The sequence below is a fragment of the Salminus brasiliensis genome, chromosome 18 (genome assembly GCF_030463535.1).
Source record: "Salminus brasiliensis chromosome 18, fSalBra1.hap2, whole genome shotgun sequence".
Lineage (NCBI taxonomy): Eukaryota > Metazoa > Chordata > Actinopteri > Characiformes > Bryconidae > Salminus > Salminus brasiliensis.
The window spans coordinates 11716726-11743767 of NC_132895.1; the positions used below are offsets into that span (position 1 = coordinate 11716726).

A 27042-nucleotide genomic window follows, 5' to 3' on the forward strand; every position below is an offset into this window, starting at 1 on the left:
TAATTGAATGCATTTAGCTAATTGGTGGTGAAGTTGCACCATGACACAGCTTGTCTAGTCCCTTTAGAGAGGTATTACCAATAGAATAGAACTCTCTGAAGCAGATCAACATGAACAGATCAACCTATATAGACTATAGAGACTATTGTCAGTCACAGCCACCTGACTTGAATGCCTAGAAGGGCTTTGGTGGGATTTGATAAACGCGATTGCAGCACCAGGAATATTAGTGAACTGGAGGTCGCTGCCCATGGGGAATGGACTAAGACTCCACAGGAACGCTACCAGAAGCTGGTGTCTGGCTATGCATCCTGTTTGCAGCAGGTGATGAGAGCAGAAGGATGCTCTACTAAGGACTAAAGATGCTTGTAATTAAGGGAATTAATTATTCTGACACTGCAACTGTAGTGAACATGTCCTGATGACTCAGAGCTGTTTTGTTTTGAGGGGGCTACTCTGTATTAGTCAGGTGGTTATAATGTTATGCCCCATCAGTCAATAAGAAGGGCTGTGTTTCAGTGGGGAAGGCCAGTGTGTTATTGAAGGTCTAGTATGGTGGGAGATATGCAGGCTATGCTGGTTGTGAGTAAAACCTTGCGCAATCCTGTGAAGTGAGCTTGGAGGGGAGTGGGTCTGGGATGCCAGACTTCACTGTTGAGCCTACCCAAGGTGTTGTGGGCTTAATTCAGCAAAATTCTGACTAAGGGAGGTGCCTACCTAACAGAGCATGCAATGTAGCGGGTGATTAGATTATAGGGAAAGGGAATGGGCTGGGCTCTATGTGTAACCCCGGTAGTTAGGGGCAGGATTTTGCCTATATCATCTTCCTATATCATTTCACCTGGATGATCTCTTTCTTTAAAATGCACCGATCCACATTAAACCACTTTGAATGATTTTGTTTACCTGTGAAATACTGAAATTTTGAATTATGTCAAATAAAATTTTGTCAAATCAGTCAATCACCCTATGTTTCTGCAACATGAGTAGACTTTCTGGAAGTGTGGTTGGTATTTGTGGTTTTGGTTAACGTGGCTCATTCAGTAAGCTTATTGCTGCCTATGTCCTCTATTTTACAGCCAGAGTTAAGATTACAGATTGTATCATTAGATATATTCATTGGTATGTCTGATCACATAGATTCTTAACTAAAAGTTAAAAGAACTCATTGTCACACTTTGTCAGAACTGTAATGCCTCAGAGCACTTTCCACGGTTTCATCACACCCTGAAATTGCTTTTTTCCCCCAACCATGAACGCTTTTCCCTTTTGTGTTTCAGAGCCATGAATGAATTATGTGATATAAAACAGCTTTTTTTGTCAGCGGGTTCTCCATCTGGTTTACTTATTTATGTACATTTTCTGTAAAATTCTTGACTTTTGTAAAAAATAGTCCAATCATTGAGATTATCTTAATTTTTATGTCTAGACATATTTGAAAGAAGGAGATTAGTTATGAAATGAATGTGGTTATAAGTAAGGTAGTTCTTGGTAGGTGAGTGATCAAGCGTGGCTAGCAGTATTGGATGTGCTTGGTGCCCTTTAGAGAGACTCGTGTTTTGTGAATAAATACCATCAGAGGCAGTTCCTGAAGATGAGAGTAAGGCAATTGAAAGAGAATGCTGAATGAATTCTCATTGCTCTGGAGACAGTTCACTGTGCCTCTGGTGATTTACATTTACATTGTTAGGCAGGAGTGAAACTCCCTCCGAGGAGAGAGCAATGGCACACGGCAATCAGTCATTCAGGGGACGGAGGGAGCGAGAAGCGAGGGCAAGAGACAGAAGGAGTGAGTGAGAGTGAGAGAGAGAGTGCAAGAGAAGAAGGACAGTTGTAAGATGATTGCGTAACCAGAGGTGTTGGAGCGGAGTTGAGGACAAGGGGAGGGGTTGATGATGATTAGCCACTGAAAGGACGCTAACAGTGCAGACAGTGGGACGTATCCCTCAATGCCTGACCGCTGCTGGGGAAGGTCAGTGTGACCGAGACGTGCAGCTGAATAATAGAGAAGAGCTCCTGGCGCTGCAGAACCATTCACAAACACAGAGGAAAAAAAGGGAAAGAAGTTGGGAGAGGGTGAAGGAGGAATTGTCCTGTCCTTTATACACTGGGTATACATATGGATGACTGCCTTCAGTCACTAGGCAGAGCGACTTTCTGAGTACCTATTTTTACATTACTGACACACCTGAGCTCAGGGGTCCCCAATCCTGGTTCTAGACATCTGCCACCTTGGAGATCTACCACACTTGATCACACTAATGGAAACCTTCAGGGGTCTCTGAGTATTAGTGTTGGGTCTGTTGGGTTTCAGCTCTTCAGAGACTCACTGACATAATAGAGCAATATGGACTATATGGACAAAAGTAAAAAACACCTGCTCATTCATTGTTTCTTCTGAAATATACTCTGCTCCACGGCTCAGTGCTGGGGGTGTTATACTCCTCTAGCCCATGCCTGGCATTAGGCATGATGCCAATTGGTTGTTTATCTGCTATCTGTATTGGCAGTACTTTTTAAGTTGTGTGTATGTTGGTACATTTGCACGTCTGTGTCAGCAATGGGCGCAACTTAAAGTAGCTGAATGCATTTATTAGAAGGGGCGTCCACAAACATTTGGACATACAGTGTATTTAATAGGCTTCTTGTTACCATGCAGTTTATGTGGTCACTATATGCCAGCAGTTGTTGTTTACTCGCTATAATTGGTCTTTTTTACAATGCATTTTAGTGGTTTAGTGAATCACTGACCTTGCGATATACGCATCATCCACACACTGTGAAGTAATTTAGCGCAGTAACATTAGCATAGCGTCATGTTGCCCACGCCTAGTAGCAAAGCAATGAAATAGGAGGAGCAGTTAACATGGTTGGAAAACGCAGCCTAGACATAAAAGAGTTAGTATAAGGATAAGAGAGAAGCGATATGGCCGAGAAAGCCACTGACTCATCCTCTGGTGGCTGCGGGGGCGAAGGGTGCTTCCCTTCCCTCGCTCTCTCTTTCTCTCTCTCTCTCTCTGTCTCTATGTCTATCTTTCTCCCTCTCTCTCTATCTTTTTCCCTCTCTCGTTCTCTTTTCGTTGTCCTTTCTTTCATTTCCTCATTAGGCAGGCAGTGTGCGTCTGTGATGTCTGTGGGCGAAAGCAGTGAAAAGGACAAAGAAGAGAGGGGGTCTCTGTGGTCTGTCTCTTTCTTTTGCTCTCTCACTACCTCTCTCTCTCTCTCTCTCTCACTCTCTTTCTCGGATGTGAGCTCAGGACTGCACAGCTGTCTGCCCACTCAGCGTGTGTGACCCGGCTTCTTTCTTTCACCTCAGCACTCTATCACTGTTGTGCCAATTGGTTACAAGCCACTACACAGCAATTACATCACTTATACCACAGTACCACGGTAAAGATACTGTAGCTTGTAAGTAAGCTACTCAGGATCCGGTCACACTCAGAATCCTGTCAATCTTATTTTTTAGTCTTATTGCCTGATTTCATACAATATCCATCAATATTACAAAAAAATATATATACACTATATGTCCAAATATTTGTGGACACCTCTTCTAATAAATGCATTCATCTACTTTAAGTTGCACCCATTGCTGACACAGGTGTGCAAATACACACACACACACAAACACACACACAACATGTCTAGTCACTGGAGAAGTACTTCCAATACAGTGTTGACAATAGAATAGGACTCTCTGGAGCAGATAAACATGAACCTGTTGGCACCATGCCTAATGCCAGGCAAGGCCTAGAGGGGTTTAAAGCCCCCCAGTATTGAGCTGTGGAGCGGGGGAACTGTGTTCTCTGGAATGATGGATAGGGCACCATCTAATATTTTTTGGGATGAGTTGGGGAGCTGGAAACGAAGTTTCTAAAGCCCTCATTGGAAAAGGTTGACCACCTGGAGAAGTGAAATCAGGTTCTAATTGACCAGACCAAGAAAAGTTTACAGATCACATTCAGGATGATTTGAACCTGTTCTAGATCAGACCTCTCAAACTGGTTTCCTCCCAGACAACAGCTCTGAGGAGTTCACATACCTGTTTCAGGTCATCAGCGGATCACAAGTTAAATGTAGATGAAGCTAGGCTGCCGTCTCTGTGGGCCCCTGTTTCTATGCTGCTACATTAATGAAGCCTGTTCCAATCAGAAGAACAAACAATATTTGAGGATACTACTAGAGATTTCCCATAATCCTATCAGGTGTCTAACCTGAATACAAACCAGTCTATGTTTGTTAGAAGGTCTAGCTTTAATTAGCCCACTGGAAAGCCCATACTAGCGTTTGCACAGAAATCATATGCAAATTGAACTCCACATTGTTGTAAAAGGCCTCAAATTGCATATTAAAATATCCAGTATGCTCTTCCTGTACTCGTGTATCGCGGCAGTGTAAGGGTCTGCAGTGAATGCAGGGTGTGAAATGCTGTGAGATGAACGGTTTCTAGCTCTCAGAAAAGCATTTCATTACAATTCATGCTTTGCTCTACATTCATTGAATTCATTTTCTCCATCCAATATTGCGCGCCATCACAAAGCAACCTTGGTAGACCACTCTGTTTTGCATAATGTAATACAAACAAGGAGTCTTAATAAAACAGTGCTACTAGTGACCCACTATTTATGGCTGCAGCCCATCTTTTGGAATGTAGCTAGAACATTAGAACATCCTGATTCTGGATGAGGAGCCTTTGAAGTTGTATGCAGTGATCTGTCAGTGTTTGGCCCCTTCACTGTAACTATGTCATTTTTTAGCTCAGGGTAGAGCTGTCCAATATGCCAATGACTACACTGGGTATACAGTGAGTATAAAGCTTAGCAACCATCTGGGATACCGCAGCAACGCTATATGATCACCTAGCAACACCATAGGGACCACTTAGCGACACTATAGCAGCTACATAGCAACACCATAGGGACTACCTAGCGACACTAAAGCAACTACATATCAACCATATAGCAATGCCATAGCAAACACCTGGAATACCATAGCAACCACCTAAGATGCCATAGTAACCACTTAGGAACACTATAGCAACCATCTGTGATAGGGACCACTTAGCAACACTATAGCAACTACATATCAACCACTTAGCAACACCATAGAGACCACTTAGCAACACTATAGCAACTACATATCAACCATAGAGAAATGCCATAGCAAACCACCTGGGATACCATAGCTACTGCCTTAGATGCCATAGTAACCACTTAGGAACACTATATCAACCATCTGTGATAAGGACCACTTAGCAACACTATAGCAACTACATATCAACTTAGCAACACATTAGGGACCACTTAGCGACACTATAGCAACCACAATCTGTGATACCATAGCAATCACCAACCAACAACTTTGTAACACCATGGCAACCAGCTATGGAGCAACAATTTATAAACAACCTAGAATACCATAGCAACCTTGTTTCAACTGCCTGGCTGTGAGAACCACTTTTGCTGTGCTAATAGACTGTCAATGTCAGAAATGTCCATATTTGACTTTCCCTGTCAAATACAGGCATCTGACATCACCCTGCACTGCAGTGTCTACACAAGACCATTCTTGTGTTGACTTTGCAGAGCAGGATGATGTCATCTGGTGGAATGGATCCATTTTTAAGTACAGCAGTGAAAGAAGCCAATGAATAAAACAGTGAGGTAGCATCCCAGCATGGCAGAGCTGTGCAGCTGTGCAGCCGTAACTAAAGGACATGTTGGTTCTGCAAGTGTAGGTGTCGGTCGTTTGCCGCACGGTGCTGGTTTCATTAGTCTAGAGAGAGCTGATGATGGGCAGGAGAACACATCTCTGTTTTCTTTTCTCCTCCCTCTCTCTGTCTCTCTCTCCCTCACTCATTTCTGCTCACCTGGGGTTGTGGTGATTAGGAGAGTAGTGAAGTGCATGGGGGGCAGTCTGGCAGGTGCTCCTGGAGAGGAATGATGACCATGAGGCACGGCCCATGCACAAATCTCAACCGATAAGAGACGTGGAATGGGATGTGAGCTCTGAATTGAAGCAATAGTTTGGTTACAGTGCAACTATCACTGTACTATCAGTTAAACCAGCGATGTTGTGGCATATCTCATATCATAGTTCTTCTCTTGCCACAGATTACACTGGGTCAGAAAATAAACTGCAGACCCTTCACTATAGATCATGAATAGCTGAGGCTCCCCACTTTAAGAACCATGGCTGGAAGAGATACATGTGATTTTAAGAGAGATCATTAAGAGAGGTTAATTTTGACAGCTGAAGATGGACCTGATGGACAGGTCAAATGACATTTCTGATTAGCAGCAGAACAGGTGTTGAAATGCACTACACCGTCTACAGCGTAACCTCCAACACTCAGCCATTGTCCTCTCAGTCCACCAGACCTTTGTCTACAAGCAGGGGACAGATCTGACCCATCTGTCCATTTTTGCTTCTGTCTTTGTGCAGGAATTTCCGGAAACACCTTAGGATGGTGGGCAGCAGAAGAATGAAAGCTCAGAGTGAGTCAGAGTGTGTGTATGTGCATGTGTGTGTGTGTCAGAGTGTGTGATTTCATTAGTGATTGTGGTCTTGTCGGTGTGTTTAGTGTGTTTTTGTGTGTGTCATAGCACCGTATCATTGGTGTGTGTGTTCTGTACATGTGTATTGTAATTGGAATGTGTGTATGTGCATGGATAGGTACGTGTGTGTGTGTGTGTGTGTGTGTGTGTGTGTGTGTGTGTGTGTGTGTGTGTGTGTGTGTGTGTGTGAGTGTGTAAGTGTCTTGGTGGTAAGCGTGGGTTGGGATTCCGGGTGATCCTTTCTCTCCTAGTGATCATTAAGATAATGATTAGAGACTAGGTCTTGGGAGTGCACCGTGGGTGTATGTGTGTGTGTTAGAGAGAGAGAGAGAGAGAGAGAGAGAGAGAGAGAGAGAAGCAGCAGAAGAATGCAGGCAAAGATGGAACAGAGTTGGGCACATGGATGTGTGTGTGGTGCCGTGCAGCGTGCGGTTGGTGTTCCAGACACCCTACAGAGTGTGTGACAGCTGTTCAGCAGGCACAGTGTGAGAGGCGTGTTTGAGGGTGTGTGTGAGATAAAGATGGAGAGAAAGAGAGAGAGAGAGAGAAAGAGAGAGTGACTGTCTCTTCACATCCGATAGCATTTGCAGAGCGCAGGGCGAAGAGCTTCAACCGGTCCTGGAGCGACCCTACTCCGGTCAAGCAAGACTCGCTCCACGACTCAAAAGACAGTGAGTCAAGCTGTTAACACACCCCTCCACACTGCCTCACACACACACACACACACACACACACACACACACACACATGCACACATCATGTGCAGTACTTACAGACACACACTCACTAATACTCCCACTCTCATTGGTCATACAAGTGTGGTCACACTAACAGGGTTTGCACAATGATAGCTTGGCCAGTGAAATTCTCTTAAATCAAGTCTAAATACACTATATGTCAAAATGTTTGTGGACACATCTTTTAAAGAATGCATTCAGCTACTTGAAGTTGCACCCATTGCCATGTCTCTACAGGGACTGGCTTGTAAAGTATTGCCAAGAGGACTCTGTGGAGCCAATAAACATGAACCTATTGGCCTAATGCCCGGCCTGGGCTAGAGGGCTATGGAAGTGATGGTGATGGCACTCCATTCAGTACTTTTTGGATGAGTTGAGGAGTTGAGGATGAGGTGGGGTGGTGATCATCCAACATCCTGAGTCTTTCCTGGACACTGAAGACTTAGTTACTCCAGCAAAAGCAGAATAAACTCCTTTTAATGCCCTTGATTTCTGAAGCAACAGTGAATGAGCAGGTGTCCCAAAACTTTTGTTTATATAGTGTATATCAGTGTTAAAAGTACGGAAACAAAACTACCTTTAACCACAAAAAATGCAGGGTTCTATTATAGGGCCTATTAAAGTGAACTATAATAGGAATGAAGTGTGAGTCTGCACACAGGTTTTAAAGGGTTTAAGGTGTAGAGTGATTTCCACAGCTGATTTATGATGCTTTATGGCAAATCTAACCAAAATATTGCCCAATTGTTTTGTCCCAGGTTAGCATTGTCCCAGGTTAGCATTGTCTCAGGTTAGCGTTGTCCCAGGTTATCATTGTCCCAGGTTAGTATTGTACATTATACATTTTAATGCATCCAACCATCATGGAAACATGTCCAGTGATAGATGTTGGACAGTGCTGTGTGTATGACTAATTTAGTGCTACCCAAATAGATAGAAGTGCTAATAAACCGACATCTAGGATTTTGGTTGGTGAGGCTCTCCCGACTTTCCAAATAGGAAATCTGACTTTTTTCGGAAACTCTGAAAATCTGACATCTCAGTTGAAATGCAGCGCAGCATGAGTACATACAAAACTACACAAACAGTAGAAATGAACTTTAGTGGTAAAAAACAATAAAATCCATCAAATTAGTAGAAAATACACTCACTTCATACGCACACCCACTCATACACTCCTACAGCAAAGCACACACTTACACACACACACACACACACACACAGTGATGTGCTTCCTCTGCTGTTGACTCTGACCCTGTGTGTCTGTCTTCCTCTAAGTGAGGGTCTGTCTCCGAGTATGTGTTCCTCACTCTCTCTCTCTCGCTCTGTGAGTACTTGTCTCAGCTGGTGTGTCTGGGGTTCGGAGTGTGTGTGTGTGTGTGTGTTTGCACTTGTGCCGTGTAGATTTTTGTCAGCATGTGATGTCTTATGTGTGTTTGTCTCCTTGTTTTTTTTTTGTTTGGGTTTCTGTGCCACCCGCGCGATATGAGGGGAAACGCTGTGTTGGCTTATTGTGACTTTTGGTCTCATTATCTGAATGTTAGCCTCTCTCTCTCTCTCTCTCTCTCTCTCTCTCTACCCCTCTTGTCCTTTCTCTCTGTTTGATTTCTGCCTCTAATGCTGGCAGGTATTTTGTGCTTCCAAAAGGACTCTGTGCCTCAGTTCAGTACTTCTGTGTTATTTTATTATCTGTCTTATCTTCTGCTATTGCAGCTCTCTCTCTCTCTCTCTCTCTCTCTCTCTCTCTCGTCCACTCTATCACTCTCTCTCCTTGTCTCTCTGTATGTGTGTGACTGACCTGGCCCTGCTGCACTGTGCCGTGTTGTGCTGTAGGTGGTGACCTGCAGGCGTCCTGTGCCACTCTGGAAGATGGAGGCTGTGAAGATATGGACTGGGAGGAGGAGAGAGAGATGGAGAGAATGGCGTGTGAAGGAGATGACTTCATCCCTCCGAAAGTCATGGTCGGTTCCATCAAATTCCACTTGATGTAGCTCATTAGAAACTGCTTATTTTGGGGCTCTGAGTGGTCCAGTGGGCTACGACGCTGCCACTATGTTCCAAGGATCACTGGTTCAAATTCCAGGACATGCCGCTTGCCCTTTAGCAGCCGGAGTCCCAGAGAGAACAATTGGCCTTGCTCTCTCAAGGGTGGGTTGATGACACCTCCTCTCTATATCACTCCTAGTGTGATGTTGGTCAGCCTTATGTTTGAAGATCTCCTTAAAAAGTACACTACATGGACAAAAGTATTGGGACACCTGCTCATTCATTGTTTCTTCTAAAATCAAGGGTATTAAAAAAAGTTTGTTTCTACTGGATTGTGGAGCATTGCTGTGAGGATTTGATTGCATTTAGTGACAAAAACTTTAGTGAGGTCAGGCCACCTCTCCATTACTCCAGAGAAGACCGGTTCGTTCACTGCTCCACAGCTCAATGCTTTATCTGCTTCAGAGTCCTAATCTTTTGGCAGTACTTCTCTACAGGATCTAGACAAGCTGTGTGTGTGCATTTACGCACATTATGTATCAGCAATAGGACTTAAAATTAACCTGCAGCTTTTATTTTGGGCATAAAATTAGAAAACAACTCATTGGAAAAGTTAAACTACACGATATGTCCAAATGTTTGTGGACACCCCCCCTACTATTAGTTGCTGCACCCATTTCTGACATAGATGTGCAAATGCACACACACACACATACAGCCTGTCTATTCCCTTTGGAGAAGTATTGTCAAAAGCAGATAAACATGAACCCATTGGCACCATGACCACTGCCAGGCATGATGAGGTGGGCTGTTGATCATCCGACATGTATGTCTGTTTTCTTTTGACATGGACGGGTTAGTTCAAGATTAGACTCAATCACTGTTTTGTCTTGAGTGTTTGATTAATTTTCCTATTCTCGTTTGTTATTTCAGTTGATATCGTCCAAGGTCCCCAAGGCAGAGTACGTTCCGAACATCATTCGGAGGGATGACCCTTCCATTATACCCATACTTTATGTAAGTCTGTACTGCACAATGGCCTATGATACTGTGTTGAACACTGCACAGAATCACAGAAGAAAAAAGGCAGCAGGTTCTCAGATGGTAATACTAGCTATTCATATCCTCTGTATAGAAGGACCTTTTCAGCTACGTAATCACATTTCTCTAGAAGAAGATTCTTCATAAACACAGTGATTGAAATGTGTTTTTTCACCTTGCATATTGAACACCACATCTTCTGAGCTGACTGTATTTGTTCAGGTTTTTTTACTGACTGCTCTGCATTACTGGTTTTACCTCTAGGACCATGAGCATGCTACGTTTGATGATATATTGGGTAGGTAGTGTGTGCTTTGTCTCTCTGTCTATTTGTGTGTGTGTGTGTGTGTGTGCTGTATCTGTAAACCAAATTCTGTATTGTTGTTTTTGTGCCATTTTCTCTGCCTGGGTGTTTGATGTGGAATGGCTTTGTATTTATCTTTGCACTTACTTGAGTGAAGCTCAGGAAGTAGATTTGAGCTGCAGAAATCGGAAACACTGAGGCAAACTATAGCTTCTGACAGACTATTTGGAATGACTATAACTGTAATAGTAGACTCCCATGAGAAGAGCTTTGGAGCTTTGTAGATGTTTTAATAAACACAGTGATGTGAAATCGCCACTTTCTATTGTTTTACTGAGAGAAGAAACTCTTACTGCCCAAATAAGAAACTTTTTAATTCTAGGTGCCTAGAATTTGCACTGCACTGTGTGTGTGTGTGTGTGTGTGTGTGTGTGTATGTGTGTATATATATATATATATATATATATATATATATAAACCCTGTCATTCGTACTGATCCTTGACCCTGTTACCTCTGTACTGTAGAGGAGATTGAGAAGAGGCTGACGTCTTACAGGAGAGGCTCCAAGATCTGGCGCATGCTCATCTTCTGTCAGGTGAATTTACAGCCAAACCTACAAAACACAAAGCTACACACACACATACAGAACACGCATAGAACAGACTAGTGCAAGCAAATTTTGTGTGTCAGATCCCTGCGTTTGTGTGTGTGAGAGACTGAACCAGCTCTCTTTCTCTGTTAGGGCGGTCCAGGGCATCTGTATCTGCTGAAGAATAAAGTGGCTACTTTTGCCAAAGTGGAGAAAGAGGAGGACATGAGCCAGTGAGTAAAATCAATGTTTGCCCCCTCCTCTGTAATGCAGCGCAAATTGGACAACACAGGTTTTCTCATCGGCAGAGTAACTGTTTGTCTCACTCTTTCTGTGTGCCTATGTTTTGTGTGTAGGTTCTGGAAAAGGCTAAGCCGATTTATGAGTAAGGTGAACCCTGAGCCCAACCTGATCCACATCATGGGCTGCTACGTGCTGGGGAATCCCAATGGAGAGAAGGTACATGCTTTTATACTGCATGCTGTGAGAAAACAGCACAGCGCTGTAAATCTGAATCTCATAGCAAGACCTAACCATCACCAACAAACACACACGTTCTAGTGCTCTAATGTTTTTTTTTTCTAATGTTGATGTAGAAACTTTAGAAAAAGAACTGGTAACGGAACAGTTTTGGAAAACATTTCAGCGGAGTGTGAATGGGGTAAAGAATTCTAGAACACTGTAAATGATCAACATTCTAGAACTAAATAAACGGGTGACATTCTAGAACACTGTAAATGATCCACATTGTAGAACTGAATAAATGGGGGACATTCTAGAACACTGTAAATAATCAACATTCTAGAACTAAATAAACGGGTGACATTCTAGAACAGCGTAAATGATCCACATTGTAGAACTGAATAAATGGGGGACATTCTAGAACACTGTAAATAATCAACATTCTAGAACTAAATAAACGGGTGACATTCTAGAACAGCGTAAATGATCCACATTGTAGAACTGAATAAATGGGTGACATTCTAGAACAGTGTAAATGATCAACATTCTAGAAGAGAATAATTGGGGGACATTCTAGAACAGTGTAAATGAGCAATATTCTAGATCAGAATAAATGGGGGCATTCTAGAACAGTGTAAATAAACAACATTCTAGAACAGAATAAAAGGGGGGCTTTCTAGAACAGATTTATGTTATTGGTTGAGATGTCCACTCCTCATGTCCCCAATGTGGGTTTTGAAGAAGAGGATACTGATTTTCAGAAATGAATACCTCCCGTTCAGCTTCTGAACACTGATGGTTCTACGATGCAGGTGTTTCCTAGAATTTTTCTTATACTGTCTCTTCAGTCGATAAACATGAATTCAGGGGCAGCCTATCATACCCTCTCTGCCTGCCTGCAGCTATCCATTATCTCATCTTGAGTCATGGCTCAGTGTTTGGAACCCCTGGAGCCTAGTGTAGCACTAAGTGGCCATGTTCACCTCTCATCCCTGCCTCTCTCTTTTCTTTTTTTTCTGACTCAATGTCTCTCTCTCTTTTCTCTCTAACACTCTATCTCTGTCTTTCAACTCTCTGAACTCTTACTCTCTTTTATCTCTCTCTCACTTTTCTGTCTATGCCTGTCATGTTTGACAGACTGTGTCTGGTTGGTTATGTAATCCAGAAGCTGTCCTGTCCACCTCTCCAGTTGTAGCATGATCACAAACCACTGACTGTAGCACAGCACTACTACTACTAATAATAAAAATACAAATAATGATATTAGTACAACAAAACATGTAGTTTGCAAGTTTTCTGGTCTTCAAATGTGATCTAGAGCTGTGATCTAGAGCTTTCAGCACATAGGTATCTTTTATTTTTATTTGTGAGACCTGAGGTTTTGCCCTAAGGACATTTTAGTACTGGTCTGGTATCCCACGGGTGTGTTTCTATGGAGATAGCCGTGGCGCAAATGGCCGAGGCAATGGCTGTTCTTGGGAACTGAGTGTGTGAGTGTGATTGACATGTGTGTGATGTACTAGTGTGAGTTTGTGAATGTGGGTTGCTATTTGATAAGTTTTGACCTTCATTATCAGAACCGCACTGTGGGGAAGCAAAAAATAAAACAGCCTTTTTAGGGCCTGGTTCATATGGTCGGCCAAAGTCTTCTATAAGGCCTCAGTAAGCCACCTTAATATTTAAGTGATGGTTTGGCCAAAAAAACAAACAAACAAAGCAAACTACCAGCCATTCAATCAGAAAAGAGATGTTTGGTGTTCAGAGGTTGCTGCTTAAGTTGAGGCTAATATGGCTAGGAGGAAGGGAGGAACACCTAGTGGAAGCTTCTGATTTAGGTTTATTTACCAGATTTACCAGGTTTATTATTATACCAACTGCATGCTTACATCATCACACACTTATTTAAAACCACATCAAATGACAGAGCCATCTCAAGTAGACATGCTGATGTGTGACTTCTAACACTGTTCAAGGTGGTGTTATAAAAATGGCCTAAAAAGTCAGGCTTTAAGATAGATGCTAGTTCTGTTTTGGCTATGCAATACACATTGCCTATTTTTATGGGTGATGGTGTCTTGTATTTTGTCAAGAAACACTAAAAAATCTATTTGAAAATTTATCATAGTTTCCAAATCATAAAGTCACAGGTTCTTGTGACAGGTTTTGTCAACAATAGCCTCAAAAGCATTAGTAAAGGAGCTGCAGCTCAGATATATTGTAAGGTGTTTAGTCTATGACTCCTCCCCCTCAATTTGTTTACTATTTATTCCCATTTGCAGGTTATGACTTCCCTATTACATTGGGGAGGCCTTCCTAGTCTCTCCTACTCTCGGATTCCTGATCATGTTGAACCGTAGTGTTGAAGGGATTTGAACTTATGATCTCCTGTCTTGACAAGCAGGCAGTTAGACAGTTGCCCCACTCTTGAGCTGTGAAAACATGTATGTTTCTGTGTTCAAGAAAGAACAAAAAGGTAAATTCACTCAGAACTGTGTAGTGTAATATATGTCTCACCTCTTGTGTGGCGCAACAGTCTAACTGCTGCTCATCAAAAGTGTGAGGAGATCATAAGTTCACATTCCAGTTAGAGCTCAGTGCTCCATTGTCAAAGTAGTCCCAGTCTGGGGACACCATGTGATGCTTGGTGCTCCTTTACTAATGTTTATGAGGCTCAACCCAGTATGTACTGTGGACCAACCTGAGATGCAGAAGTAAATGTGAGGTAGGAGAACTTTTGACTAAGCTAAGTTGAGTTAACTAAAATGACTATGTAATCAGTAACTGAATCTACATAACCTTTTTATATTTGCTCAAGCTTTAAATTTTTTTACAGCACATGATGATTACAAAAGACACCTGGCAGCCTTAGAAAGCAAAAAGACATAGCTAAATATGTCCAAATTTGGCCAAACCAAAAACTGTATACATTTGACATCATAAAATGAACCAGTCTGCATTAGATTACTTCGTACATTGAGTTACAGAGGTGTGCATGGAATTTCAATGCTAGTGCCAATCACGTCCGGAAAAAGGCAAATACCCAAGCAGGAGACACAGTCCTGGTTCCAGAGCCACTCAAATTCATGCCTCGGTTAAAGTGTGGTCATGGTAATTGGCACCTTTGAAGGTCCCCCCAGTTTGTCCTCCCAGCCAGACGTTTCTGAGGCATGAACGAGTTGCTTGTTGTGGTAAAGAGAAAGCCTACTGTTACTGTGGTAGAATTATCCCTTCTCGTAAATACAACTGCTCTGGAGGCAGAGAGACAGAGAGAGGAGGGCGAGCATGTTCTGCTCAGACTAAAGGAGAAGGAGAGAGAGGATTAATTGGTGTCTGCGCTTATCGTGTGCCAACAGCTGTTCCAGAAGCTGAAGAACCTGATGAGGCCTTACTCGGTCACCTTTGAGTCACCACTGGAGCTGTCCGCACAGGGTGAGGCTAACAGCCCTGCACACCGCAACATCCTGCGCACACACACACAAACACACACACACACACACACACACACACACACACACAGAGACAGATAGGCTTTGTCTCTCTCTTCATCAGTACTGTCTGTCCCTGTTTTAAAAAAGAATGATTTCAGAATGGTGATTTTTATATGATTAATTTATTTATCAACTATTCATGTTACTTTTGGGATGTAGATGTACACTGCATATCATTGTCTTTTTCTATTTTTACAATTTTCACTTTTGTTGACTGTTGTTCTTTACATTACATGATGAATGGACCAATAAGCTCCAAAAAAAGCTCCAGAATGACTATATTAATAAAAAAAAACATCCAATGACTGTTAAAGGTGTTGTATATGATTTCAGTCCAATATACTTTTAGTATATACAGTTTCTTTGGTCTGGCTATGTGTCTAAAACATCCAGTTGTACTGTCTCTTTGTATTTTTAGATAAATATTTGTAATATAGAAAATATAAAACAAACCCAACTTTTTTTTTTTTTAAATCACTTACATTTCTGTTTAGAGTTATTTTGGCTTTCTCCTGTAAAGTCACCATTTTGGAGAAATGGACAGTGCAGATGTGTAGAATATTAGTGATGATAGGCTTGCTTTAAAATTTAAAGTTTACTAACAGAGCTCAGATGGATCCACTAAATAATATGAATTCTGTTTATCTGCATGATGGTTATCTGCCTGATGGCACTAAAATATTGATGGATGTTTCATGAGATTTACCCACACTGTGACATTTTCCATGAAAAGTTTGTGTACTTTTTGTTGATCATTGACATCAAAAGTATCCAAATAGTTACGTGCTATAATGTGAGTTGTCTTGTAGAACTGACACTTCGCAGCGCAGTTGCACACCCTGCTTACTCGTCTCTGTCTCTCCTCCTGGACAAACTTTGGGCAGATGAGCTGAGCGGCGACCAGCCAGATTGTTGATATGGTTTTGGTGTGGAAACAGACTGTTTCGCCCACCTTCAAGCTACACACCAAAGATTGAGTACTCGAACACCCACAGAACGAGAGCTATACTGGTTAGAGGGGGAATTATGTATTCGAAACGTGGGACATTGTTTTCAGTTTAGTAAACAATTGGATTGCTTTGGGGCTCAGAACAAGCCTAGTTCTGCATACACTTTCTTTTGTGTTTGTATTTTAGCAACATACCCTTAAGGTGGCCAGCTGTTGGTGAGAGAAGCGATTTGGTAACAGCTCAAGTTTTGAATAAATATAAACAAAGGCTGCACCCTGGAACAAGCACACAGGTCTTCATTAGGCTTTGTGGGTTGTTTAGGATTACCTTTACCAGTTTCAGTTTAACAATTATAAAATCTCCCCCCAATGCTCCATGTCCCTGATGTAAGCCTGACCAGTCTTCTATCTGAAGGCCTCACAGAGCTCTTTGGATTTCGCTAGCGTGACACTACCCACTTCAACAATCAAGAGCAAACCAAACAAAGACCCTGTTTACACCTGGTCACTTCATATGTGACTGGTATCTGGATTGTGTCCTGATTTTAGCCTCAAGCACTGGGTAGTCATATGTGTCTCTGGTTAGTCAGACTGAAATCTGATTGATGTGTTGGATGGAATATGCAAATTCACTCATTATTGAAATTTTGCCTGCAAATTTTTGTGTGGAGTTTAACTTTGGTAAAATTCCATACGCATATTTTTGTCCCTGAGCAATACCACTGCTGCTGTAGCTGTGTGAGCTATAACGTGCTCTGTACTGTCTCTAGTCTGCCTGAGCCAACATGGAGGAAGCGCTGATTGTTGCGGTTTCAAAACAGGAGATATTATGATACATTTTCTTGCGGTATTACGTAGTCAGTTGGGAGGTGGGATCAGAAGGAGTCTCTTTTCTTCTGGGTTTTTTTTAGTAGTTTTGATTGTGAAAGCCGAACCAAAGCTGAGCCAAAATGGAGGACTTTTTACACCGTTGATTTCTGACCCTACTCGTGGCCACGCCCATTTTACAAGGCCAATGTGACCACAATTTAGCATGTAACTCTCAGACCACCTCCTAAACTGGATTGCGTGATCAGATTTGTGTCTGGTTCAAATGAGTCTTGAGTCTTGGGTGTGTTTACACTTCCATTTTTATGTGGCTAGGAGTTCTATTTTACAAATGATTTTTAAATACGTCTTCAGTGTTTCAGTGTGTTTAGTACCTCCATCTCTTTCATATGTTTAAATATGTTTAAAAAGACAAAGATTTTTATGAAGGGTCCTTTTTTCATTTTCTCCCATGACTGTAACAGAGCTGACACAGCTTTAATCAGAAAACGTAAAGCCACCTTCAGTCAGCCATGCATTAAGGCATATCCGCTTGAACTCTTTCTGTCACAGGAAAGGAAATGATTGAGATGTACTTCGACTTCCGTCTCTACCGGCTATGGAAGACACGACAGCACTCGAAGCTGCTGGACTACGAGGATCTGTTGTGACGCAGAGCAGCTCCGCACCCCCCCGGGAAACACTCCATCCCACCAGCTCTCATAAAGGAGGACAGGAACTGGAGGTACAGGAGGAGGATGAAGTGCCACAGGTTGTGTGAGTTAGCCATCGTGTGTTTCGACTCTCCCCTCGAGAACTTGAGCCGTTCCAGCAGGACGCGGACTCTCTGCAGAGCTCAGAGACTGGAGTGGGCTTGTGCCAAAGACAGCATTTCCTGTCCGAGTAAGCAAAAAAAAGAAGGACGAGAGGGTGTGAAATCTGTCTTTGGCGGCGATGCAGACAAATGGAGGCAGACTGTTCTGTTTTTCTATGTAACATATATCTATTTCACTACGCTCTCCCCGAGACAAGCGTGCTTCAGACAGCAAAGGTCTTCTGTCTACGATCAGGCTGTTTTTCGAACCTTTTTCGAAAGTACAATGTAGACATAAGGATAATTAATACCACTAATATATAGATGTACATACATCTCATTAATATATTGTGTAGCTATAGTCATGCAAATAATCTAAATGTTGGTGGTACATAATTTATTTTTTTGATGTTTGTCGTCGTGGTCTTTCTAATGAACTACTTTGGATAACTCAGGTTTTAGCCATTAATGAATATGTTCATTAATCCTCTGTCCAGATGTGTTTGAGAGTCCTTGTTCGGTATTTTGTGTGAAGAATGTATACTCCGCTGACTTGTAACCCTTTCTGAATTCGCTGCAGAAGATGCCAGAGATTCCTTCTAGCCAAACTTGGAATATGTTTCCCCCATTTTCCAACTCTTCTCTTTCCTCTCGCCAGATATATGTCCTCATATATACAGATGCATATCGTTTTAACTGAGTTCTAGTCAAGCTTAGTGGAAACAAAGCCAATAGGACCTAAAATCAGGACCTTGGTGTGCCATAGTGGAGGCCAGTCAGACTGCTGCTGACCTCCACTGGGACCTGAAGTGACAGTTTTGGACCTCATAGCTTAGATATGATATTTATCAGGAACACTAACTCTATCTTCATGGGCCAGCTTAGGGAAATGGAAGTGTCTGCCGTTGTAAGGCAGTGCTGCAAGGCTTTCAAGGGGAACGAATGTTGAGTGCACTCAGAACCATGGATTTCAGGAGCTTATGGAAACTTCTGGAAGCATGTCTCATAATTAGTCTGACTTCAGCTGTGGGGTCGTAGGTTTGTGAGAGACGGGAAGGGTTTGTTTTCAGTGTATTAAGTGGGAATGAGCTTCCATGGAGCTTCCCATGCTTCATAAAAAACTGCTAGAAATGTCCTGGAAATAGAGATCCTGTGAAGTTGTGCTCTTGAGTGGCTGAGACTGCATAGTGCAGCTACTGATACCCTATTGATGATACACTATATGGACAAAAGTTTTGGGACACACCTCATCATTGATTGCAGGTGTTTCATCCAGTGACATTGCAGTCTGTCTTAGTGAACATTAGTGAAATAATGGGTGGTTCTAAAGAGCTGGTGTTTTTACTACAGTCATTAATTACAGTTACATTTTATGCATGAGCCCATAATGCGTTTGAAAGCAGAAAAAGTTTAAGGCTTAACACCTTCCCAGATGTTGATGTAGGTGTGATTAAATTGTATTATTTTTTTTGAAAATGTGGAGTGTGCACTTGTGCCATCCTGGATGTATTAACAGAGAGATGTGGAAATTGTTGGTCATATACGTTTATAGAGAACGTTAGTAACTGACGTTATAATGGTGATTCCAGAGGATTAGAGAAGAGTAAGGTGTACTATGCTGGCATAGTGATCTGGAATTCTTAATTCGTAATTTCCCAACTGTAAACTGCCATGGTTTACTAGGTGTGTGTGAACATGGAAGTCACCACACTGTGACCCTTCAGGACTGGAAGTGAATAATTCCTGACATAGAAAGTACAATTCTGATAAGATAATTAAATATAGGTGCGTAGCAGCAATGGCGACAGTGAGGGGTTCCTCAGTAAGTGTTGGTTCATCTGCGATGTAGGGGGGGCATCACTGTGAATGAGCCAAAAACAAAAAAACAACACATATCACATCCTTTTAGAATTTAATTGAAGTGTGTAAATGTTAAGAATATGCTTAATAAAATGCATGTAGTTGCTGCTGGGGTTTTTTCTCTCCCTGCCTGCTGAAAGCTTCACGCGGGGCAGTGAATCTAGTATCGTCCATCCCTCTCCCCGGCAGTCTACTGGGCAGCTAGGAAACAGACACTTAATGAATTGGCCTGATCCTCCAGCAATTTGAACCATTTTGGAGCCATCTGTGACTAGTGCTTGGAGTCTGCAAGGCTGGAGTGTGTATGAGTGACAAATAGAGAGGTGGGAGGGCGAGTGTCTGTGTGTAAGTGTGTGTGTACAGTCGCTATCATAGTAACAGGAACATTCAGTTGTGGAAAAAACGTTTATGTGAAATCTGGTCACCTCGGAAATGAACAGATGCCTGCAGTTGGGACCAGTCTGACAGTGTCCTGCCTGTAGCCTTGATTTCTAGGCGAATGGCCTGGACAGATGAGAAACACACACTGAAAGTGGAGCTTAGCAGTGAATACAAGCAGCTGCCCTTTAAATGCTCCTTCCACAAATACACTACTAGGTAGTTACTGTTGCTAAAGTTTTATAGAACACTGGCCCATTTCCCATTCAGCCTAAAAAGCATAGGACTCAGTAGATAACACTGAGTTGCCCATATGAAATGCGACTGTAAGGCAGGGTAAAAAAAAACAACAATTAATAATAATAATTTATTCTTATTAAGCATTTTTTTTTATCCAAAGATGCTTATAGTGATCAGTACACAGAGCATCACAGACAATAATACAAATATATGCAGAATGTCATGGAGGATGGAGGAGACCTACAGGAGAAGCAGTTTAGGCTTGGTGTGGAAAGATAGACTTTGAGGTATGGTGTTTGACCAGAGGTGGAAGAGAGCAAATCTAGAAAAGGCATGGTTACCAAAGCCTTGGAGGTTAGATGGAGGTACAGTGAGTAGTCCAGCTGTAGAAGACCTAAATAAGCTTGAGGGCTTGTATGGAAGAAGAAGATCAGACAGGTGAGAGGGAGCACAATTGTTAAGGGCTTTTTAGGTAAGTAGTAGAATTTTTAATTTAACTGGGCGCCAGTAGACCTGTTGGAGAGCGGGTGTAATGTGATGATGTGAGCAGCAACAGGCATCAGAGTTCTGGACCAGCTGGAGCTTGTGAATGGAGGAAGAGCTGCATGGATAAGAGTGCAAGAGGGATGGTCTGATTTTGGAGATATTAACTACTGAGTTGATTTGGACATTGAATGAAAAAGTTGAATCAAAGATGACACCCAGATTTCGGATCATTGGACAAGGCCAAACAGCTACATCATCAATGCAGAGACTGAGAGACTGATTCGGTTATGATTCATTCCGTTTTTGATTTTTGATAATCAGGCCTCTAGGTGGGTAAGGATCTTTGATGGATTTGGTACTGAGGTAAATCTGGGTGTCATCAGCATAACGTTGAAAGTCATGTTTGAAGTGATATAAAATATGTCCAAGGAGAAGGATATATACACTGAACAGGAGAGGTCCTTGTGGAACCCCAACTCATCCCAAAAATATTGAATGGAGCACCATCATTTTTCCAAGTAATTTCCTGCAGCATTTGCTACAGAAGAAAACATTTGTGGTTGGCTACAGTTTAATTCCCCAGCCAAGCAAGCACACCACCCTACACTAATGAGAGTCCTTGGGCTAGACTTCTAACTCCACATTCATCCACCTGTCTAACAGGATTAAGATGGATAAGAACGCCAGCCAAATGCCATGAATGTAAATGTCATGTAAACGTGGTCAGCTCACGTTTAGGTCATCTGCACTCAATCCAAACATGTGCACACTGAAATTAAGCAAAAAGTGACGTAGATGCAGAATGCTGCCATCCTCTGCCAGCCAGAGCACACCGACCAACGTGCTGATGTTTAAAGTCGCCCCTTGAATTTCTAGATGTAGAACAGAGAAGCCAAATGACCCGGAGAGAATGAGCAGAGAGCAATCTACAATTTTCTAGACTCTCCCAAATCAAACAGGTATGACACATCAACCACGGGCCAGATTCACAGAGCTTTCCTAAGAACAACCTCAAATAGTTTAGTATTCTAAAACAAACACTAAGAAGATCATAAGAATGGTTTTAAAGCAGCTTATTAACAGCAATCCGGCGCCGAGCCTCTTTTGAGCAAGCTTGTGGCAACAGTGGCAAAGAAAACCTCCCTCAAATCGAGAGAGAAACATTGAGAGGAACCTAGGTATGAACGTGCCTAAAGCTCCTCTTCCCAATCTAACATCTATAACTAACTATAAATACCATGTTCATGTTCATAAGTACCTTGTTCATGTGTCTATGGCAATGTCTTCACAACCCTCCACCACCCCGTCACTTTTCAGCTCCAACTATCAGAGGGGGGTCTGGCCTTCTACCACAAATCAGAAGCCACAAGAACTCCCGCACAACTTTGGTTCTCCAGTCTCCCCGCCTCCTCCCATATCAACATTAAGTCTGAACTAGCAAATTTTCAGTAAACCAGAACTAAGAAAAGACGGTGGAGGAAACCGACAACAAGGGAAAAAATTCTCCTTGGAAACTTTGGAAACTGTGGCAGGATTTTTTGCCCATTGTTATAACTTGGGAACAACCCAGAAGGTTAGCATTGCTTTGCACGTAGTTGCAGATTAGTAATCATTAGAGTGCAATACGTCACAGAGCGTAAGGTGTTAAAAGTGAAGATTCTTCTTAAAGTACTGTTACATTCATTTTAAATGAATTCTACTAAGTACATTTTTAGAGACTGACCTTATTTTTAAGTCTAAAATGAGTGTGAATCTTGGTTGATAAAATATTTAAGAATATTAAACATTTTTTAAATCATTTTTAAAATACCTCATTCTAAGCATGACGTTTATGAAGAAAACAAAACATCCAAGCAAAAAATCTTTCTTAGGACACTTTTGTGAATTTGGCTCTAGACAGTTGTGTGTTTTTTGGTGTTTGTTTGGTCGGTGTGTTCTGGCCTTTTGTGGTGTGGCACTATTGTGGGAGTGTAAAAGGTGTCATGTGGGAACACATTTCCTGTTTGAAACTCTCTGCTGATGTAGCAATATACGTGACATTTGTTTACATTCTATCTGAATTTTCATGTAATTCATTCATGTAGTTTATTTTTTTCCTCCCTGTTTTTGTTTTGGTTAAACTTTCTTTTTCTCTTTCCCTTCCTGGAGAGGAGGGCAGTGGTTGTAATATGTGCATTGCTTGAATGGTGAATCTTTGTAGTCTTGATAGTAAACTCTCTCATTAACCAGAATATTAAAGCAGGCTTAAATAATAAACTCTATTAACAAAGCATCCTGGTGATTGCTTTGCTGCTTCAGTACTGTTGCTCTGATAGCGTCTGCTCTTTTTTCTAATAGATTTGGTGTTTTTTTTTGGATTTGATTTGATCAAATCAGTCTGATCCACATCTGTTTTGTTTGTTTGTTTGTTTTTTCACAGCAACTACACAGAAGATTTGTGAAATATTTACTATATGAATAGCACTTTTATTTTTTGAGATGAATTGACTATTTAGTCACAAAACCAGTGTTATACAAGACTAAGTGTTCTGAACTGTGTTACTATGTTTCTTTTTTCCTTATTTTACTGGTTCCTTGCACACTGTATGGCACACACTGTAGTAACATCTGTGTACTGCCTGCAGGGGCGTTGTAGGATGGAAGTTTTTGACCGGTGGTGACAGAATTAAATAAAATCTATAAGATCATTTTTGCTATGGGTAAAATAGTTGAATGAAGAGACAGAACAGCTTGGGGTTTTACCATTTTTCACACAAGCCATTAAATATTTTCAGTTCTTCTTTAAAACCTCTAAACCCCCAGAACTGTGCACGTTTTAGGCAGCTGTGAAAAATCCAAATAAAAGCTGCTTACCTAGGCAGAAGTGTTTATTTGCTCAGTAAAACACTAATATTATCCCCAGAGCTCTGCTTATGAGAGTCTAGTATTATTTATAGTTATCATCCAACAGCTGGTTTGCTAAACCAGTGCTTAATGGTGGTAAATTAGGTGAGCTGGAGATGGAACTGAAGACATCCATGCTGGATGTTGGCTGGACAGGGGTGCCCAGGAGAACCAAGCTTTGTGCTTCAGACTAGCTCACAAGATCTAGCCTACAAAACTCACATTTCTGTTTCACAGTAGTTACCAGTGACCAGACCTTCTAAAGTGCTGACTAAAAAAAGTCTCAGCTCTAAAGGTTTAATGGAATACTCTTTTTTGGTCAATTTGTAGCACATGGTTGATTTCCATGGACAGTCATTTTTGTCCAGATGCCCTTCTGGACTGCTTTAAAGTCCAGTGCAGTCTCCTATCCATATCTGGTCCTTCTCTCTGCGGGATCCAGTCATGTGGGGATGGAGATCAACAGCAGCACAGCTGGTCCGGTGTTGATTGGGTTAATTAGGAGGTGATTGATGGATCTCAGCATGTTGGGGGGCGGGAGGGGGCTCCATTCTCTCTTCATCTCACAGCAGATTGTGTTTCTTAGCAGATATGATTGGAGAGCAGGACCAGGATGAATATTCAGTGTCTGGTTTCTTCTTCAAATGGACTAATCAGAACAAATTCTCTAAGCCTCTTAATTGAAGAAAAGAGTACCGTCCAAGACCACTGATTCATTTTTCATTCAGCATCACTTTTTCTTTTTTTAGGAGATAGATATTGTAGATATGAGCTGCTTTAACGGATATACTGTATCTGGTGGTGTTGGTTCTCTCTTTCGAAATAAATCACAACAGCATACTTGTGTCTTGCTCACTGCATTGTATAACTGTTCATCAGTGTACTGGGGATTAAAGTGGAGTGTGATGATTGCAGTTGCAGTACTAATAGCATTTGAATGTGAGACATTCTACCATGCTGGCACTGGACAGGTGCATAATGTTTCTAATGCTTTTTTTCTAGTAAAATGTTCAGTTTCAATCAAAAATCAACCAACTTGTTCTTATTCGTCTGTTTCTGTGTGTGTGAGTGTGTGTGTGTTCAGGGACTTAAATTTAAGGGCCCATATCTGATATTTTCTTGTATATTGTTTTTTTTTTTCCCACATACAGAATTATACTTGTGTGAATTTTATAGTGGTGAACCGTCCTAGGAGCGGCCAGTCTACAAAGAATTCAGCAAGAGCACTTCTACAACTTATCCAGGAGGTTCCAAAAGGCTCCAGAAAAAATCCTAAAGAGCTGCAATGTGTGCTTACATGTTATCTTTATCTTATAGTAAAAAGTTATTTGGATGAACATTTTAATGTGACAAATATACAAAAATAGGCAAAGCAAGTTGTATAGCAGCTTTCACACACTATGGCAAGTACATAAACACAGAAGAATACAAAGACATCAAAAAAAAAAAATATATATATATATATATATATAAATAAAAGCATTACATTAAAATAAATACAATAAACAAACAAATAAATCAAGAATAAATAAAGCAGTCATAATTTAACAAGATTGTACTTTAAAGGAAGACCAACCTCTAAACTGTACATGAATCCTTGGGAGACCTGTGCTAGCAGGAGTTGATTTATGGGATGCCTGTGCTGAGTTGATAAAGCTACTTGATAAAGATACTAACCTCTTAAAGGTAATACCAACCTCTTAGCCATTAATCAATCCTTGGGATATATATATATATATATATATATATATATATATATATATATATATAAAAGCAAGTGAATGGAATCCAGATTTCTATTATATTGGCTCTTTAAGGCTGCATTCTTGAAGATCTTATTCTTGTCAGTTTTGCCTTGCTCTCTCTCTTTTCCTCCCTTATTTTATACCTTTTCCTCATGATGTGTGAAGCCATAGCAGACAATGGCAAATCTGCATTCAGAATGGCGGAATTAACCACTGTGTGGTGCCAAGGCCCACAGAAAATGTTTCTTGTAAACAAGCTTCAATGAATTATCAAGCTGAGCTCAGTGAGAGGCCTGGTGCATCGAGAGCTAACATCAATCAGAGCTGCAGCAAGGGTCCCTCAGAAGAGATAAGCTCATCTCATGCCGGGAATGTTCTTGGGTCGGAGTTCTAATTTAAAAACTGGAACTATGAAATAAACAGGCTCCTTGAATACGAGATACGCGCAGCCCTAACCACAGTACCGCTGAGGACTCAACACAGCCACAGAATCTGCATGCCTAATTGAAATTGCTGCTTATTTTCTGAGGCTAAATTTTGGGGTGGAAAGAGGCTCTTTAATGAGCCAATGCTCATTAAAGATAATGAGCTTCATTAGTGTTGGAAATATGTGTAAGGCTTATTATGTAATAATACCAATACCAAAGCTTTTGATGTGCATCGTTGTAGAGAAGCAGGCAGCTGCTGGGTAGATGAGTGGTCGCTTGTACAAAACATTAAGTGGATTTTTAGACTAATATTTCAGTTTTTTACTGTGAGTGAATGACTTATTTTCATACCCATTTCAAGCCCACACACAATCATTGGGCGCAATACAAGAATACACCCTGTGACATGCCTGCTCTGTTTTGTGTTGCCATGTGCTCCCAAGCACTGGTTGTGTCTTGTCTGTCCTAGCCATGCCTGTCCATTAGTGTTTCCACCAGTGTCTCCTTTGTAACCACACCTCCTTGTTACTCCCAGGTGTTCCTCGTTATCCTCTATACAAGTGCCCCTTAGTTTCAGTCGTGCCTTGTCCCCTCTTGTGCGTGTTAAAATGGGCATGGCCCTGTGTTTGTGTTCATGCCAGTTTATGGTTTGTAGGCTTGGCCTGTCTGTTTAGTTTGGTAGTTTAAGTGTCTATATTTGCTTTTTCCGTTTCAGTTTGGTTTCATATCATCGTGTTTGGTTTGTAGCATGTTTCTTCTGTTTGTTTTCCTTTATTAAATAATATCCTACGAGTACGTCACGCCTGACAAACCATGACTCCCTGGACAGGGCGCCAGTTCTTCTTAGGGTACCACACACCCATTTTTTCTCACACTACTTGTACATTGGATTTTTCCAGATGGCATTTCTGTATGTTTATGTATCTACAATATAATAGATTTTTACAAAAACTTCAAAGTTTCCATCCTCTCTTTATCCTTTAGAATCCTTCCAGGCTGTTTAACTGCACCTTTATATATATATATATATATTACCTGTGTTCTGATTGGTCTGAAACACTCCTTATAGTGTGAACAAGTGAGGTAACCTGCTCTAGACTGAATAGACAGCTAATGTAAAAAAGCACAGATCATTCCAAACTGGCTGTTTCTGAAGCATATTCTCTATGTGAACAGTGTAGTTTAAACCATCAAGAGTGTACACATGCTACATCAAAGTTACAGCATTGCCAATTCACCCACCATGTGTTTTCAGGAGGTGGGAGGTAACTTGAGTACAAAATCCAC

General features: G+C 41.5%; 1 protein-coding gene across 1 annotated transcript in view; it reads left to right on the forward strand.

Annotated features, from left to right (window-relative positions):
• The window catches only part of nsmfa (NMDA receptor synaptonuclear signaling and neuronal migration factor a), a 47784-nt gene extending 23175 nt beyond the window's left edge, over positions 1 to 24609 (forward strand). Inside the window, exons 6-15 of the mRNA XM_072661559.1 lie at positions 6445 to 6497; positions 7139 to 7228; positions 9128 to 9255; positions 10214 to 10297; positions 10586 to 10619; positions 11151 to 11221; positions 11369 to 11448; positions 11572 to 11674; positions 15031 to 15106; positions 17495 to 24609. Coding sequence (XP_072517660.1) covers positions 6445 to 6497; positions 7139 to 7228; positions 9128 to 9255; positions 10214 to 10297; positions 10586 to 10619; positions 11151 to 11221; positions 11369 to 11448; positions 11572 to 11674; positions 15031 to 15106; positions 17495 to 17592 — 817 coding nt within the window. The 3' untranslated portion in view covers positions 17593 to 24609. The remainder of the gene's footprint in view (positions 1 to 6444; positions 6498 to 7138; positions 7229 to 9127; positions 9256 to 10213; positions 10298 to 10585; positions 10620 to 11150; positions 11222 to 11368; positions 11449 to 11571; positions 11675 to 15030; positions 15107 to 17494) is intronic.
• The last annotated feature ends 2433 nt before the right edge of the window (positions 24610 to 27042 follow it).